The 13,809-nt window shown below is 36.0% G+C and overlaps 1 protein-coding gene across 1 annotated transcript in view; it reads left to right on the top strand.

Moving 5' to 3' along the window:
* The window catches only part of CYLC1 (cylicin 1), a 45,771-nt gene extending 32,228 nt beyond the window's left edge, over positions 1–13,543 (top strand). Inside the window, exon 6 of the mRNA XM_005700584.2 lies at positions 13,390–13,543. Coding sequence (XP_005700641.2) covers positions 13,390–13,422 — 33 coding nt within the window. The 3' untranslated portion in view covers positions 13,423–13,543. The remainder of the gene's footprint in view (positions 1–13,389) is intronic.
* The last annotated feature ends 266 nt before the right edge of the window (positions 13,544–13,809 follow it).

Raw genomic sequence — 13,809 nt, 5'->3', positions numbered from 1 at the left:
TACTCCAAAATATTTTATTCTTTTTGTTGCAATGATGAATAGGATTGTTTCCTTAATTTCTCTTTCCGTTTTTCATCATTAATTTATAGGAATGCAAAAGATTTCTGTTGTTAATTTTATATCCTGCAAATTTACTATATTCATTGATTAGCTCTAGTAATTTTCTGGTGATATCTTTAGGGTTTTCTATGTAGAGTATCATGTCATCTGCAAACAGTGAGAGTTTACTTCTTTTCCAATCTAGATTATTTTTATTTCTTTTTCTTCTCTTGTTGCTGTGGCTAAGACTTCAAAATTATGTTGAATAGCAGTGGTGAGAGTGGGCACCCGTGTTTTGTTCCCTATTTTAAAGGAAGTGATTTCAATTTTTCGCCATTGAGGATAGTATTTGCTGTAGCTTTGTTGTATAAGGTTTTTATTACATTGAAGTATGTTCCTTCTATGCCTGCTTTCTGGAGAGTTTCTATCATAAATTGGTATTGAATTTTGTCAAAGGCTTTCTCTGCAACTATTGGGATAATCATTTGGTGTTTATCTTTCAATTTGTTAATATGGTGTATCACATTGATTGATTTGCAAATATTGAAGAATCCTTGCATCTCTGGGATAAAGCCCACTTGGTCATGATGTATGGTCTTCTTAATATGTTGTTGGGTTCTGTTTGCTAGAATTTTGTTGACGATTTTTGCACCTATGTTCATCGGTGATATTGACCTGCAGTTTTCTGTTTTGTTTTGTTTTGTTTTTGTGGCATCTTTGCCTGTTTTTGGTATTAGGGTGATGGTAGCTTCATAGAATGAGTTTGGGAGTTGATCTTACTCTGCAATTTTCTGTAATATTTGAGTAGGATAGGTGTTAGATTTTCTCTAAAATTTTGGTAGAATTCACCTCTGAAGCCATCTGGTCCTGGGCTTTTGTTGGGAGATTTTTGATTACAGTTTCAGTTTCCATGTTTGTGATGGGTCTGTTCAGATTTTCTCTTTCTTCCTGATTCAGTTTTGAAATTTGTCCATTTCTTTCAAACTGTCCATTTTATTGGCATATAGTTGCTCACATTAGTCAATTATGTTCCTTCATATTTGTTTTGTCTGTTGTGATTTCTTCATTTCTGTGTGTAATTTTATGAATTTGAATAGTATCCCTTTTTTCTTGATGAGTTGGCTAACAGTTTGTCTATTGTGTTTATCTTCTCAAGAAAGAAATTTTAGTTTTGTTGTTGTTTGTTATAGTTTCTTTTTTTTTCTTTCCCATTTATTTCTGCTCTGATTTTTATGACTTCTTTCCTCCTACTAACTTTGAGTTCTTTTTCTTCTTGTTTTTCTAGTTGCTTTAGGTGAAAAGTTGGGTTGTTTATTTGATGATTCTCTTGTTTCTTGAAGTAGGCTTGTATTGCTATGAATCTCTGTCTTAGCATTGCTTTTACTGAATTCCATAGGTTTTGTTTGTCATATTTTAACTTTCATTTGTTTCTATGCATATTTTGATTTCTTCCATGATCTGTTAGTTATTTAGATGTGTGTGGTTTAGCCTCCATATGTTTGTGATTTTAATATGTTTTTGTTCCCTGTAGTTGACATCTAATCTTAGCACATTTCAATTAGAAAAGATGCTTGAAATGATTTCATTTTTGTTAAATTTACCAAGGCTGATTTATGGCCTAGGATGTGATCTACCCTGGAGAATGTTCCGTGTGCACTTGAGAAAAGTTGAAATCCATTGTTTTGGGGTGAAATACCATGTAGATATCAATTAGGTCTAACTGGCTCATTGTATCATTTAAAGCTTATGTTACCTTGCTAATTTTCTATTTGGTTGATCTGTCCATAGGTGACTGTGCAGTATTGAAGTCCCCCTCTATTATTGTGTTATTGTTAATTCCTCCTTTCATATTTGTTGAGATTTGCTTTATGTATTTGGTGCTCCTATGTTGAATGCATATATATTTATAATTGCTATATTTTCTTCTTGGGTTGATACTTTGGTCTTTGTCTCTTATCACTGGCTTTATTTCAAAGTCTATTTTATCTGATATGGGTATTCGTACTCCTGCTTTCTTTTGGTCTCCATTTGCATAAAATATCTTTTTCCAGCCCCTCACTTTCAGTCTGCATGTGTCCCTAGGTTTGAGGTGGGTCTGTTTTAGACAGCATATAGAGGGGTTTTGTTTTCGTATACATTCAGCCAGCCTTTGTCTTTTGGTTGGAGCATTTAACCCATTTACATTTAAGGTAATTATCAATAAGTGTGACCCTGTTACCCTTTCCTTTGTTTTGGGCTTGTTTTTATAAGACTCTTCTGTGTTTCTTTCTAGAGAATATCCTTTAGCATTTGTTGAAGAGCTCGTTTGGTGTTCTGAATTCTCTCAGTTTTGCTTGTCTGTACAGCTTTTGATTTCTCCTTCATATCTAAATGAGATCTTAGCTTGGTAGAGTAGTCTTGGTGGAAGGTTTTCCTCTTTCTTCACTTTAAGTATGTCCAACCATTCCCTTCTGGCTTTACCCTTGCTGATTTTAATATTTGTTCTTTGTTTTCAATTTTTGTAAGTTTGATTAATACATGTTTGGGGCTGTTTCACCTTGGGTTTATCCCGTTAGGAGTTGTCTGGGTTCTTGGACTTGGATGACTATTTCCTTCTCCATTTTAGGAAAGTTTCCGACTAGTATCCCCTGAAGTACTTTTTCATGCCCCTTATTTTTCTTTTCTTCTAGGACACCTATGATTTGAATGTTGGGGCATTTAACAATGTCCTTGAGGTATCTAAGATTGTTCTCCTTTCTTTTAATTATTTTTCTTTTCTCCTTTCTGCTTCATTTATTTCTACCATTCTATCTTCCACCTCACTTATCTTCTCTTCTGCCTCAGTCATTCTAGTGCTGGTTCCCTCCATAGTGCTTTAATCTCAGCTATTGTATTGTTCAATATTGATTGACTCCTCTGTATTTCTTCTAGGTCTTGTAAACATTTCTTGCATCTTCTCAGTTCTTTTCTGTAGTCTGTTTACCTGTAACTCCATTTTGTTTTCAAGATTTTGGATCATATTTACTATTGTTATTCTGAATTCTTTTTCAGGCAGACTACCTGTCTCCTTATCTTCTGTTTGGTTCAGGGGGTTTTCATCATGTTCCTTCACCTGATGAATATTTCTCTGCCTTTTCACTTTGTTTAGATTGCTGTGTTTGGGGTGCCCTTTCTGCAGGCTGGAAGGTCATGATTCCTGTTTATTGTGGAGACTGCTCCCTGAAGATGGGGTTGGACCAGTGGTTTGTAAAGGTTTCCTGGTTGGGAGAATTCGTGTCTCTGTTCTGGTTGGTGGAGCTGGATCCACTCTCTGGCTTGCAATGAGGTGTGCAGTAGTGACTTTTGGACAGTCTATGGGCTTGGCATCTCTTTGGGCAGCCCATGTTTTAATGCTCATGGTTGTGTTCCTATTTTCCTGGAGAATTATTGTGCTGTGTCTTGCGCTGGAACTTATTGGCTCTTGGGTGGAGCTTGGTTTCAGTGTAGGTATGGAAACTTTTGGGTGATCTCTTGTCTATTAATGTACCTTGGAGTCTGGAATTCTATGATATTCTAAAGTTTTGGAGTTAAGCCTCCTGCCTCTGGCTTTTGATCCTTCTCCAATAGTAGCCTCAAGACCTCAACATACTTCTTCTATTAAAAATCAGCCAAATTACAAATTGAAGTTAAACAGATAGGAATTGTTGAATTATAGAACTAGGTTTAAAATATACTTTCTTCCTAAAACACATGTTGCTTCATGATAAAATAAGGCACATAAATCCCTTTCTTATTCCAAACGTGTTTCTTCATTTCCAGAATGACGAATTAAACTAGATGAACTATAAATTGCAACTGTAGACAGCACAGGAGGAAGAGCTTGGTATTCCCTACTGGTGGTTTAAAGATGTAGGCAATATGTCTGCCTATGATTGGATTAGAATAGATAGCAGTCAGTCAGTCAGTTCAGTTGCTCAGTTGTGTCTGACTCTTTGTGACCCTTCTATATCTCTACATAATGTATTTATATAGTTTTTTCTCAGTTTTATACATTTTCTGTTGGCTCGCTTCCAAAATGGAAGATTTTATTCATCTTCTCTTTGTCTAATATGAATCTTTATTTTTAGTTCATTTGTTAATTACACTTGTAACTTGAAACATTGTATTTGTAATTTTTTTTTCCTAGTGCTCTTGAATTTTTCTCTTCAGTTCTCCTTTCTTGTCCCCTTACTCTAGTTTTTCTATTAAAAGCATTCTTTTAGGGATGTCCTGAAATAATCTTTCACCAAACGCTATGACCTTGTCTCCATCCTCATTACCTTGTGACTTCTTGCTTTCATTGGAAATGTCTCCACCTTTAACTATTTTTGAATTTCTACAACTATTGTTTTCTTTTATCCTTCTTAATTACTATGTATCTATATTCATGTTTGTCACTTATTCTTCATCCCATGCCAAACTCAGTGTTTTTCCTATGGTTCATTTTTGGGGTTAACCTTGAAGAGACTGTTATAAGCCATAAAAAATATACTTACTTCCAGCAAGTTAATTTTTCTGCCCCTAATTATCAGTACTAGCAACCACTCATTAGTTCAGTTCAGTTCAGTTGCTGAGTCGTGGCCGAATCTTTGCAACACCATGCAGTACCGGACTCCAGGCTTCCCTGGAGGTTTCACCAGCTCCCAGAACTTACTTAAACTCATCGAGCTGGTGATGCCATCCAACCATCTCATTCTCTATCATCCCTTTCTACTCCTGCCTTCAGTCTTTCCTTGATCAGGGTATTTTCCAGTGAGTCAGTTATTCACATCAAGTGGCCAAAGTATTGGAGTTTCAGCTTCAACATCAGTCCTTACAATGAATATTCAGGACTGATTTCTTTAAGATTGATTGGCTTGATCCCCTTGCAGGCCAAGGGACTCTCAAGAGTCTTCTCCAACACCACAGTTCAAAGGCATCAGTTCTTTGGTGCTCAGCTTACTTTATGGTCCAACTCTGACATCCACACATGACTCCTGGAAAACCCATAGCTTTGACTAGATGGGCCATTGTTGGTAAAGCAATGCCTCTGCTTTTTAATATGTTGTCTAGGTTGGTCATAGCTTTTCTTCCAAAGAGTAAGCCTCTTTTAATTTAATACTGTAGTCACCATCTCCAGTGATTTTTGAGCCCAGAAAAATAAAGTCATCCACTGTTTCCCTGTCTATTTGCTATGAAGTGATGGGACCGGATGCCATGATCTTCGTTTTCTGAATGTTGAGCTTTAAGCCAACTTTTTCACTCTCTTCTTTCGCTTTCATCAAGAGGCTTTTTAGCTCCTCTTCATTTTCTGCCATAAGGGTGGTGTCATCTGCATATCTCAGGTTATTCATATTTCTCCCAGCAATCTTGATTTTAGCTTGTGCTTCATCAGTCCAGCGTTTCTCATGATGTACTCTGCATATAAGTTAAATAAACAGGGTGACAATATACAGCCTTGATGTACTCCTTTTCCTATTTGGAACCAGTCTGTTGTTCCATGTCTGGTTCTAACTGTTGCTTCCTGACCTGCATACAGGTTTCTCAAGAGGCAGGTCAGGTGGTCTGGTATTCCCATCTCTCTCAGAATTTTCCACAGTTTATTGGGATCCACAGAGTCAAAGGCTTTGGCATAGTCAATAAAGCAGAAATAGATGTTTTTCTGGAACTCTCTTACTTTTTTGATGATGCAGCGGATGTTGGCAATTTGAACTCTTGTTCCTCTGCCTTTTCTAAAACCAGCTTGAACATCAGGGAGTTCATGGTTCACTTATTGCTGAAGTCTGGCTTGGAGAATTTTAAACATTACTTTACTAGCGTGTGAGATGAGTGCAATTGTGCAAATATACAGGTATAGTAACAGACAAATTTGGCCTTGGAATACAAAATTAAGCAGGGCAAAGACTAACAGAATTTTGCCAAGAGAATGCACTGGTCATAGCAAACACCCTGTTCCAAAAACAAGCAACCACTCATAAAGATATGGATTAAATAGATATGCTTTTTTTGCATGTTTGAACCTGACTATGTTATGTTTCCATCTTCCACTGTACTTGGAAGCATTCATCTATTATTATGTCTTAAATTTCACCTTTCTGTGTGCATCTCCAAGTCTGTATCCTTAGCCTATTCTTTTATCCATACTCTTGTAGGTTGTCTCCTTTCATTCAACTTCTAAGTTGAAGGAAACGCAAAAACTGGATTTGAGACTGAACTCCACCACTAAATAGGAGTTATTTTGTGCTTTTGTTTAAGTTATCCAGCAAAAAGAAAAAAAAAAAGCCGTGTAAGGAAGGTTGACTGATGAACTTTGAGATGTTGCCAGAGCAATTTCTGGTTTTGTTCAGTTACATCAAAAATTTGTATTTAGAATTGTAACTATATTTAGAAAAATTCAGTATTCAGTAGAATCATCCGTCTTCATTTTTTGTTTAATCAGTCAACAAATATTTCTTGAACAAATATTCTGTGTCAAACACTGAACTAAACAAAGCAGATACACAGATACATGTCTATTTCTGTCATAAAACATAAGATCTTCTCCCAGGAAATGAAAATGCCTGCACTTGTACTCTTTCTTAAAGCTCCCCTTCATGGATCACAACCTTGTTGTGACAAGAGAACTTGCATAACTCAGTGAATCTATGAGTAATGCCATGCAGAGCCACCCAAGATGGACAGGTCAGAGTGAAGAGTTCTGATAAAATGTGGTCCACTTGAGAAAGAAATGGCAAACTACTCTAGTATTCTTTCCACAAGAACCCCATGAACAGTGTGAAAAGGCAAAAAGATATGACACCAGAAGATGAGTCCTCCAAGTCAGAAGACATCCAATATGCTACTGGGGAAGGGTGAAGGGCAATTACAAATAGCTCCAGAATCAATGAAGTGGGTAGCCCAAAGCAGAAATGGTGCTCTTCTGTGACTTTGTTTGATGGTGAAAGGAAAGTCTAGTGATGTAAAGAAAGATATTGCTTAGGAACCTGGGATGTTAGATCCGTGAACCAAGATAAATTGGTGAAGCAGGAAATGGCAAGAGTGAACTTTGCCATCTTAGGAATCAGTGAACTAAAATGGACAGAATTGAGTGAACTTAATTCAGACGACCATTATATCTACTGCTGTGGGAAAGAATCCCTTAGAAGAAATAGAGTACCCCCATAGTCAACAAAATAGTCTGAGATTGCATCCAATGCAATCTCAAAAATGAAAGAATGATCTTGGTTTGTTTCCAAGGCAAGACATTTATTATCATAGTAATAGAAGTTGATGCCCCCACCACTAATGCTGAAGAAACTGAAGTTGACTGGTTCTCTGAAGACATACAAGAACTAAACTTCTAGACAAACTTCTAAAACTAACACCCCCCCCCAAAAAAAAAGTTGTCCTTTTCTTCACAGGGTATATTAGAATGCAATACTAGGAAGTCAAGCGATATCTGGAGTAACAGGCAAGTTTGGCCTTGGAGTACAGAGTGAAGCAAGGCAAATGTTAACAGTTTTATCAAAAGAACAAACTGGTAATAGGAAACACCCTCTTCCAAAAACACAAGAGATAATTATACATGGACATCATCAAATGGTCAATACCAGTATCAGACTGATTGTGTTCTTAGCAGCCAAAGATGGAGAAGCTCTATACAGTCACCAAAAACAAGACCAGGAGCTGACTATGACTCAGATCATGAGCTCATGTTGCAAACTTCAGGCTTAAATTGAAGAAAGTAGGGAAAACCACTAGGCCAATCATGTATGATCTAAGTCAAATCATTTATACAATGGAGGTAATAAATTGATTCAAGGAATTAGATCTGGTAGGTAGAGTGCCTGAGGAACTATGGATGGATGTTCATAGCATTGTATAAGAGACAGTGACCAAAACCATCCCAAAGGTAAAAAAGTTACAAGAAGGCAAATGGTTGTCTGAGGAGGCTTTACAAATAGTGGGGAAAAAAAAGAGAAATGAAAGGCAAAGGAGAAAGGGAAAGATATACCCAACTGACTGCAAATTTCCAGAGTATAGCAAAGAGAGATAAGAAAGGCTTTTAAATAAGCAATGCAATGAAATAGAGGAAAACAATAAAATAGGATACTAGGAATATCTTCAAGAAACTTGGAGATATCAAGGGAACATTTCATACAAAGATGGGCATGATAAAGGATAGAAACGATATGGACCTAACCAAAGCAGAAGAGATTAAGAAGTGTTGGCAAGAATGCACAGAAGAACAATAAAAAAAAATGTATTAATGATACAAATAACTGTGATGGTGTGGCAACTCACCTAGATCCAGACTTCTTTGAGAAGTCAAGTAGGCCTTAGGAAGCATTTCTACGAACAAAGCTAGTGGAGGTGATGAATTTCCAGCTGACTTATTTAAAATCCTAAAAGAATGTGATTAAAGTGATGGACTCAATATGTCAGCAAATTTGGATAACTCATCAGTGGTCACAGGGCTTGAAAAGGTCAGTTTTCATTGCAATCCCAAAGAAGGGAAATGCCAAAGAGTATTCAAACTACTGTACAAATGCACTCATTTAACATGCTAGCGTGGTTATCCTCAAAATTCTCCAAACCAGGCTTCAATAAGACATGATCAAAGAACTTCCAGATGTACAAGCTTGGTTTAGAAAAGACAGAAGAATCGGAGATCAAATTGCTAACATTCAATGGATCATTGAGAAAGCAAGAGAGTTCCAGAAAAACATCTACTTCTGCTTCATTGACCATGCTAAAGACTTCGACTGTGTGGATCATGACAAACTATGGAAAATTCTTAAAGAGATGGGAATATCAGACCGCCTTACCTGTCTTCTGAAAAACTTATATGCAGGTCAAGATGCAACAGAAAAAAATTGAGAAAGGAATACCACAAGGCTGTATATTGTCACCCTACTTTCAAATTCTGAAAGATGGACTCAATATGTCAGCAAATTTGGAAAATTCAACAGTGGCCACAGTACTAGGAAAGATCAGTTTTCATTCCAATCCTAATCCCAAAGAAGGAAAATGCCAAATAATGTTCAAACTACTGTACAATTGCATTCATTTCACATGCTAGCAAGGTTATGCTAAACATCCTTCAAGCTAGGCTTCAATAAGATATGATCAAAGAACTTCCAGATATAGGGTACATTATGCAAAATATCGCTGGATGAGTTGCAAGCTGGAATCAAGATTACCAGGAGAAATATCAACAACCTCAGATACACAGACAGTAAAGCATCTGTCTGCAATGCAGGAGACCCGGGTTAGATCCCTGGGTTGGAAAGATCCCCTGGAGAAGGAAATGGAAACCCACTCCAGTATTCTTGCCTGGAGAATCCCATGGACTGCAGAGCCTGGTAGGCTACTGTCCATGGGGTCGCAAAGAGTCGGACACGACTGAGCGACTTCACTTTCACTTTTCAGATTCACAGATGATACCATCCTAATGACAGAAAGTGAAGAGGACCTAAAGAGCCTCTTAATTATGATGAAAGAGGAGACTGAAAAAAATGGCTTAAAACTCAAAATTAGAAACCTAGAATCATGGCATCCAGTACCATCAGTTCATGGCAAATAGAAGGGGAAAACGTGAAGCAGTAACAGATTTTATTTTCTTGGGCTCCAAAATCACTTCAGATGGTGACTAAAATCATGAAGTTAAAAGATGCTTGCTCCTTGGAAGGAAAGTTATGACAAACCTAGACAACATATTAAAAAAACAAGGACATCACTTTGCCAACAAACGACCCTATAGTCAAAGCTATGGTTTACCCAGTAGTCATCTATGGATATGAGATTTGAGCCATAAAGATGGCTGAATGCCGAATAATTGTTGCTTTTGAACAGTGGTGCTGGATAAGACTCTTGAGAGTCCCTTGGACTGCAAGGAGATCAAAAGAGTAAATCCCAGAGGAAATCAACTCTGAATATTCACTGGAAAGACTGATGCTGAAGCTGAAGCTCCAATACTTGGGCCACCTGAAGTGAAGAGCTGACTCACTGGAAAAGACCCTGATGCTAGGAAAAAATGAGGGCAAGAGAAGAAGGTGGCAACAGAGAATGAGAATGTTAGATAGAATCACCAACTCAATGGACATGAATCTGAGCAAATTCCAGGAGATAGTGAAGGACAGAGGAGCCTGACATGCTGCAGTCAATATGGTCACAAAGAGTCAGACACAATTTAGTGACTAAACAATAAGAATCTTGAAGATAGTCTTCCTTGAGAATTGTTGTTGTTTAGTCACTAACTCGTGTCCAACTTTAATTCATGTACAATCCCATGGACTGTAGCCCAGCAGGTTCCTCTGTCCATGGGATTTCCCAGGCAAGAACACTGGTGTGAGTTGCCATTTCCTTTTCCAGGGGATCTTCCTGACCCAAGGACTGAACTTCTGTCTCCTGCTTGGCTACCACTGAGCCACCTGGGAAGCTCCCTGAGAATAGAAACAGTCAAAAATACCACACAAACTTTCCATCTTTATGTTCTTTGCTCTTCTACTTTATTCTTGAGAACTGGAAATGTATGGAAAAGTATTTGATAAATTTCAGCATTTACTTAAGATGAAAACACCAATTTACGTATGGCAAAACCAACACAATATTGTAAAGTAATTAACCTCCAATTAAAATAAATAAATTTATATTAAAAAATAAAAAGGAATAGTTTCCTTATCTTGATGATAGCTATCTAACAAAGACTGAAGGAAACAGTAAACTCTCAAGACACATTTTCTTGAAGATTAAGAATAATATTATAATTCATTATAAACATCTTAATTATTTTTCTTTCACAATCTTTCTTGGATCCTGTTGATTCAGTATATATCTAAAATCTGACCGCTTATGAACCACATTGCTACCCGCCTGGTCCTCATCACTATTATCTCTCTCCTTTATTACTTCAGTAGCCTCCTAAGATATTTCTTGATTCTAGTCTTTCCTCTTCATGTCCTTAACATGGATTCAATTTATTGAACATCATTTAATTGATAAAGTTTATTAAAATATATACTTAGAATTAACAAAGTTAAATTAAACCTAATGAACCAAAACTTGAGAACAACAACAAACACTGGTACTTAATTTCACTCAGAATGAATGTCAAAATGTTTATAATTGCCAATAAGATCCTAGATAATCTGACTTGCTGTTCTCTCTGATCTTACCTTTTCATCAGTCTGATGAAGCCATACTGGCATCCTTCCATACATCCCAGGAATAGGACTTTGCATAAATCCACACTTCAACCTAGAATCTTATTTCCTCTGATTTCAATATGGTTAATTCTCTCTTCAAATATTTGCTCAAATATCAATTTTTCAATGAGGTTAATCTAATCATACAATTTAAAATTGCAACAATCCCCACTACAGCATACTAGTCCTCACCTCATCTACTTTTTTCCCTATGAAATTTTCTACCTTCCACTATGTAATTTACTTATTTATTATGTTTTGTGTGTGTGTGTGTGTGTGTGTGTGTGTATCTTTTGGTAAAAGGCAAGCTCTTTGAAGACAAAAACTCTTTACTTATATGTCCAAGAGAGTGGCTGGCACTCAATATTAATTTAATAAATCAATTAATTTGTCATTTATTAGAAATTAGCAAGAAATGAATGAAAGAATTGCTGGGAATTTTTAAAACTCCAGACGGTGCTAGATAGTATGAAATTTTAGTCTGCCCAGTTTATGAATTAACTTACTCATTTACTCATTCAATCAGGGTGAAAAAGTGATATATGAACTGGGTTATGAAAGATAAGAAAGATTTTTGAAAGGCAAAGGCAATGGGAGAAGTTTCTGTTCAAGAATACCCAACTAGTTAATACCAAAACCAATTTATGAAATTGCATCATGAAATGGAATATGAGTATGATATTGAAAGATGATATTAACTGAAGGAAGAAACAAAATTTCCAGACAAGGAAGCAGATAAAATGGTTGATGGGAGTGACACAGAGTTGGCAAGAGGCATAGTAAGCATAAAGCAAGGCTAAGGGGTATAAAAGCAGCAATGGAAAATTGTGATACCTCTCCTACAGTTACAGTGTTTTTTGTTTTTGTTTTTTTAAGAAATACTAAGCTAGAAATAAATGGAAGATGAGCAAAGTACTGATTTGTTTCATGATGATTCTTTGATTTTTTAAAAAAATTATATAGTTTCAAGATATTTCTTTTTACCTGTTATGTAACTGTGTTGATACACTGCTGCTTTGCTCCGCTCTAAGTGTGCAACTAGTCTACCCTTTCCGTTCACTTACCATTAGTTTTGATGTCTTCTTGCTGACGTCTGATTGTCAAGAATAAGCTCTAATTCCATGATCTGCCTTCCTCAGGCAAATTTCCATTTTTTGAACACTCCCAAAACTATTTTATGTATGGGAGAAATTCTACTACTACTCTCTGAATAGTGAATAAATTAATAAATACATCATTATCCCTGAAGCCTCAACAGTTCCAAGTAAGATATACAGATATATGTATATCTATATATCTATACCATTAATTCACTGCTGATGGCAAAAGAAGAACAACACAAACTGGTTAAATTTCTTCTAGACTTATATGGGACTATGTATGGAAAGTCACAAATGGGATGGTACTATCTGATTCAGTAATCCCATTATTAAAAATGTATTGTAATAAAAACAAGTCAGCAGAAGAAAAAAAAACCCTCTGGGCATAAAGATGACAATTTCAGTACTGTCTATAAGACAAAAATTTTGGAATTGAACTAAATGTAGAAAATTAGAAGATTGGGTTTCTAAAATATAAAGCATAGTATTTATTCATTAAAATACAAGTTGTGAGACCTTGAGTTTAGAGGGAAAAGTTTATACTATAATGTTAAGGGAGAACATAGAGGAAAATACTATAGGTTTGCAACTAGATGAAATTTGCAACTACTCCACAAACAATAGACAATAATGTGCAAATGTGAAAACACTTTTATTAATGTGGTGGAATTTAGAGAGACTATTAGTATTTAAAATGTATTTCTGTGTTTTTATATTATCAACTTTTGAAGTCCTAGTCCATTAAAGTAGTTGTGTTCATAATGTAACATTGCTTAGGACTTGGTTCCTACACAAATGCTGGTGGTTGGACTAGTATTCAGTATTTCACATCTTTAAGGGAAGATTAGGATCATGCAGAGAAATTATTAAACATGCTATTTCTGACCCCATCTCAGGCTTTTAATGCTAACTCTAGGGTGGGATCCAGGGATCTACATTTTTAATAATAAAACATAAAAATTATATCCAAGTTTGCTTCCACTTGTGTGTTTTATTGTGGTCTTTAACACATCAGGAACTCTCTATAATTACTAGCTTTTTTTCAATGCTACTATTTATTTTAATCTTTTTGCTACTTTATTCCTCAGCCTGAAGCAAAATGGATTCATAAGCTGCTTTAAAGAACAACTGATCACTTCATTTCACAGAATGGCCTTACCACAATTAACAATAGCTACTCTCAAATGAGCATTTCTACTTCTGTGGAACTGTAATAAATAAAAACAAGTCTTCTGTGAGCACCAGGAGTTGATTTTTTTACATGTAATTTATAAAGGTGATGTATAGAGGTGTATGATTTATTTACTAAAAGCCTGATCTACTCAAGACAAAGGTTTGCAGCATTTTACATCACTTCACTTTGGAAGCTACTTCTGTGTTCAAATGTTCCTTGGGATTCTCTTATGTGTTCTGTTAAATTTCTGTTTTACTTTATATTTAGAAAAAATAAAATGGAAGGAACCAGATCTTTCACACCATTAAAATAAACAGAGATATATGTAGATCAT

This window comes from Capra hircus (genome assembly GCF_001704415.2).
Source record: "Capra hircus breed San Clemente chromosome X unlocalized genomic scaffold, ASM170441v1, whole genome shotgun sequence".
In the NCBI taxonomy this organism is placed as follows: Eukaryota; Metazoa; Chordata; class Mammalia; order Artiodactyla; family Bovidae; genus Capra; species Capra hircus.
Note: the sequence above shows the minus strand (reverse complement) of the source record. Positions and strands in the feature narration are given on the sequence as shown.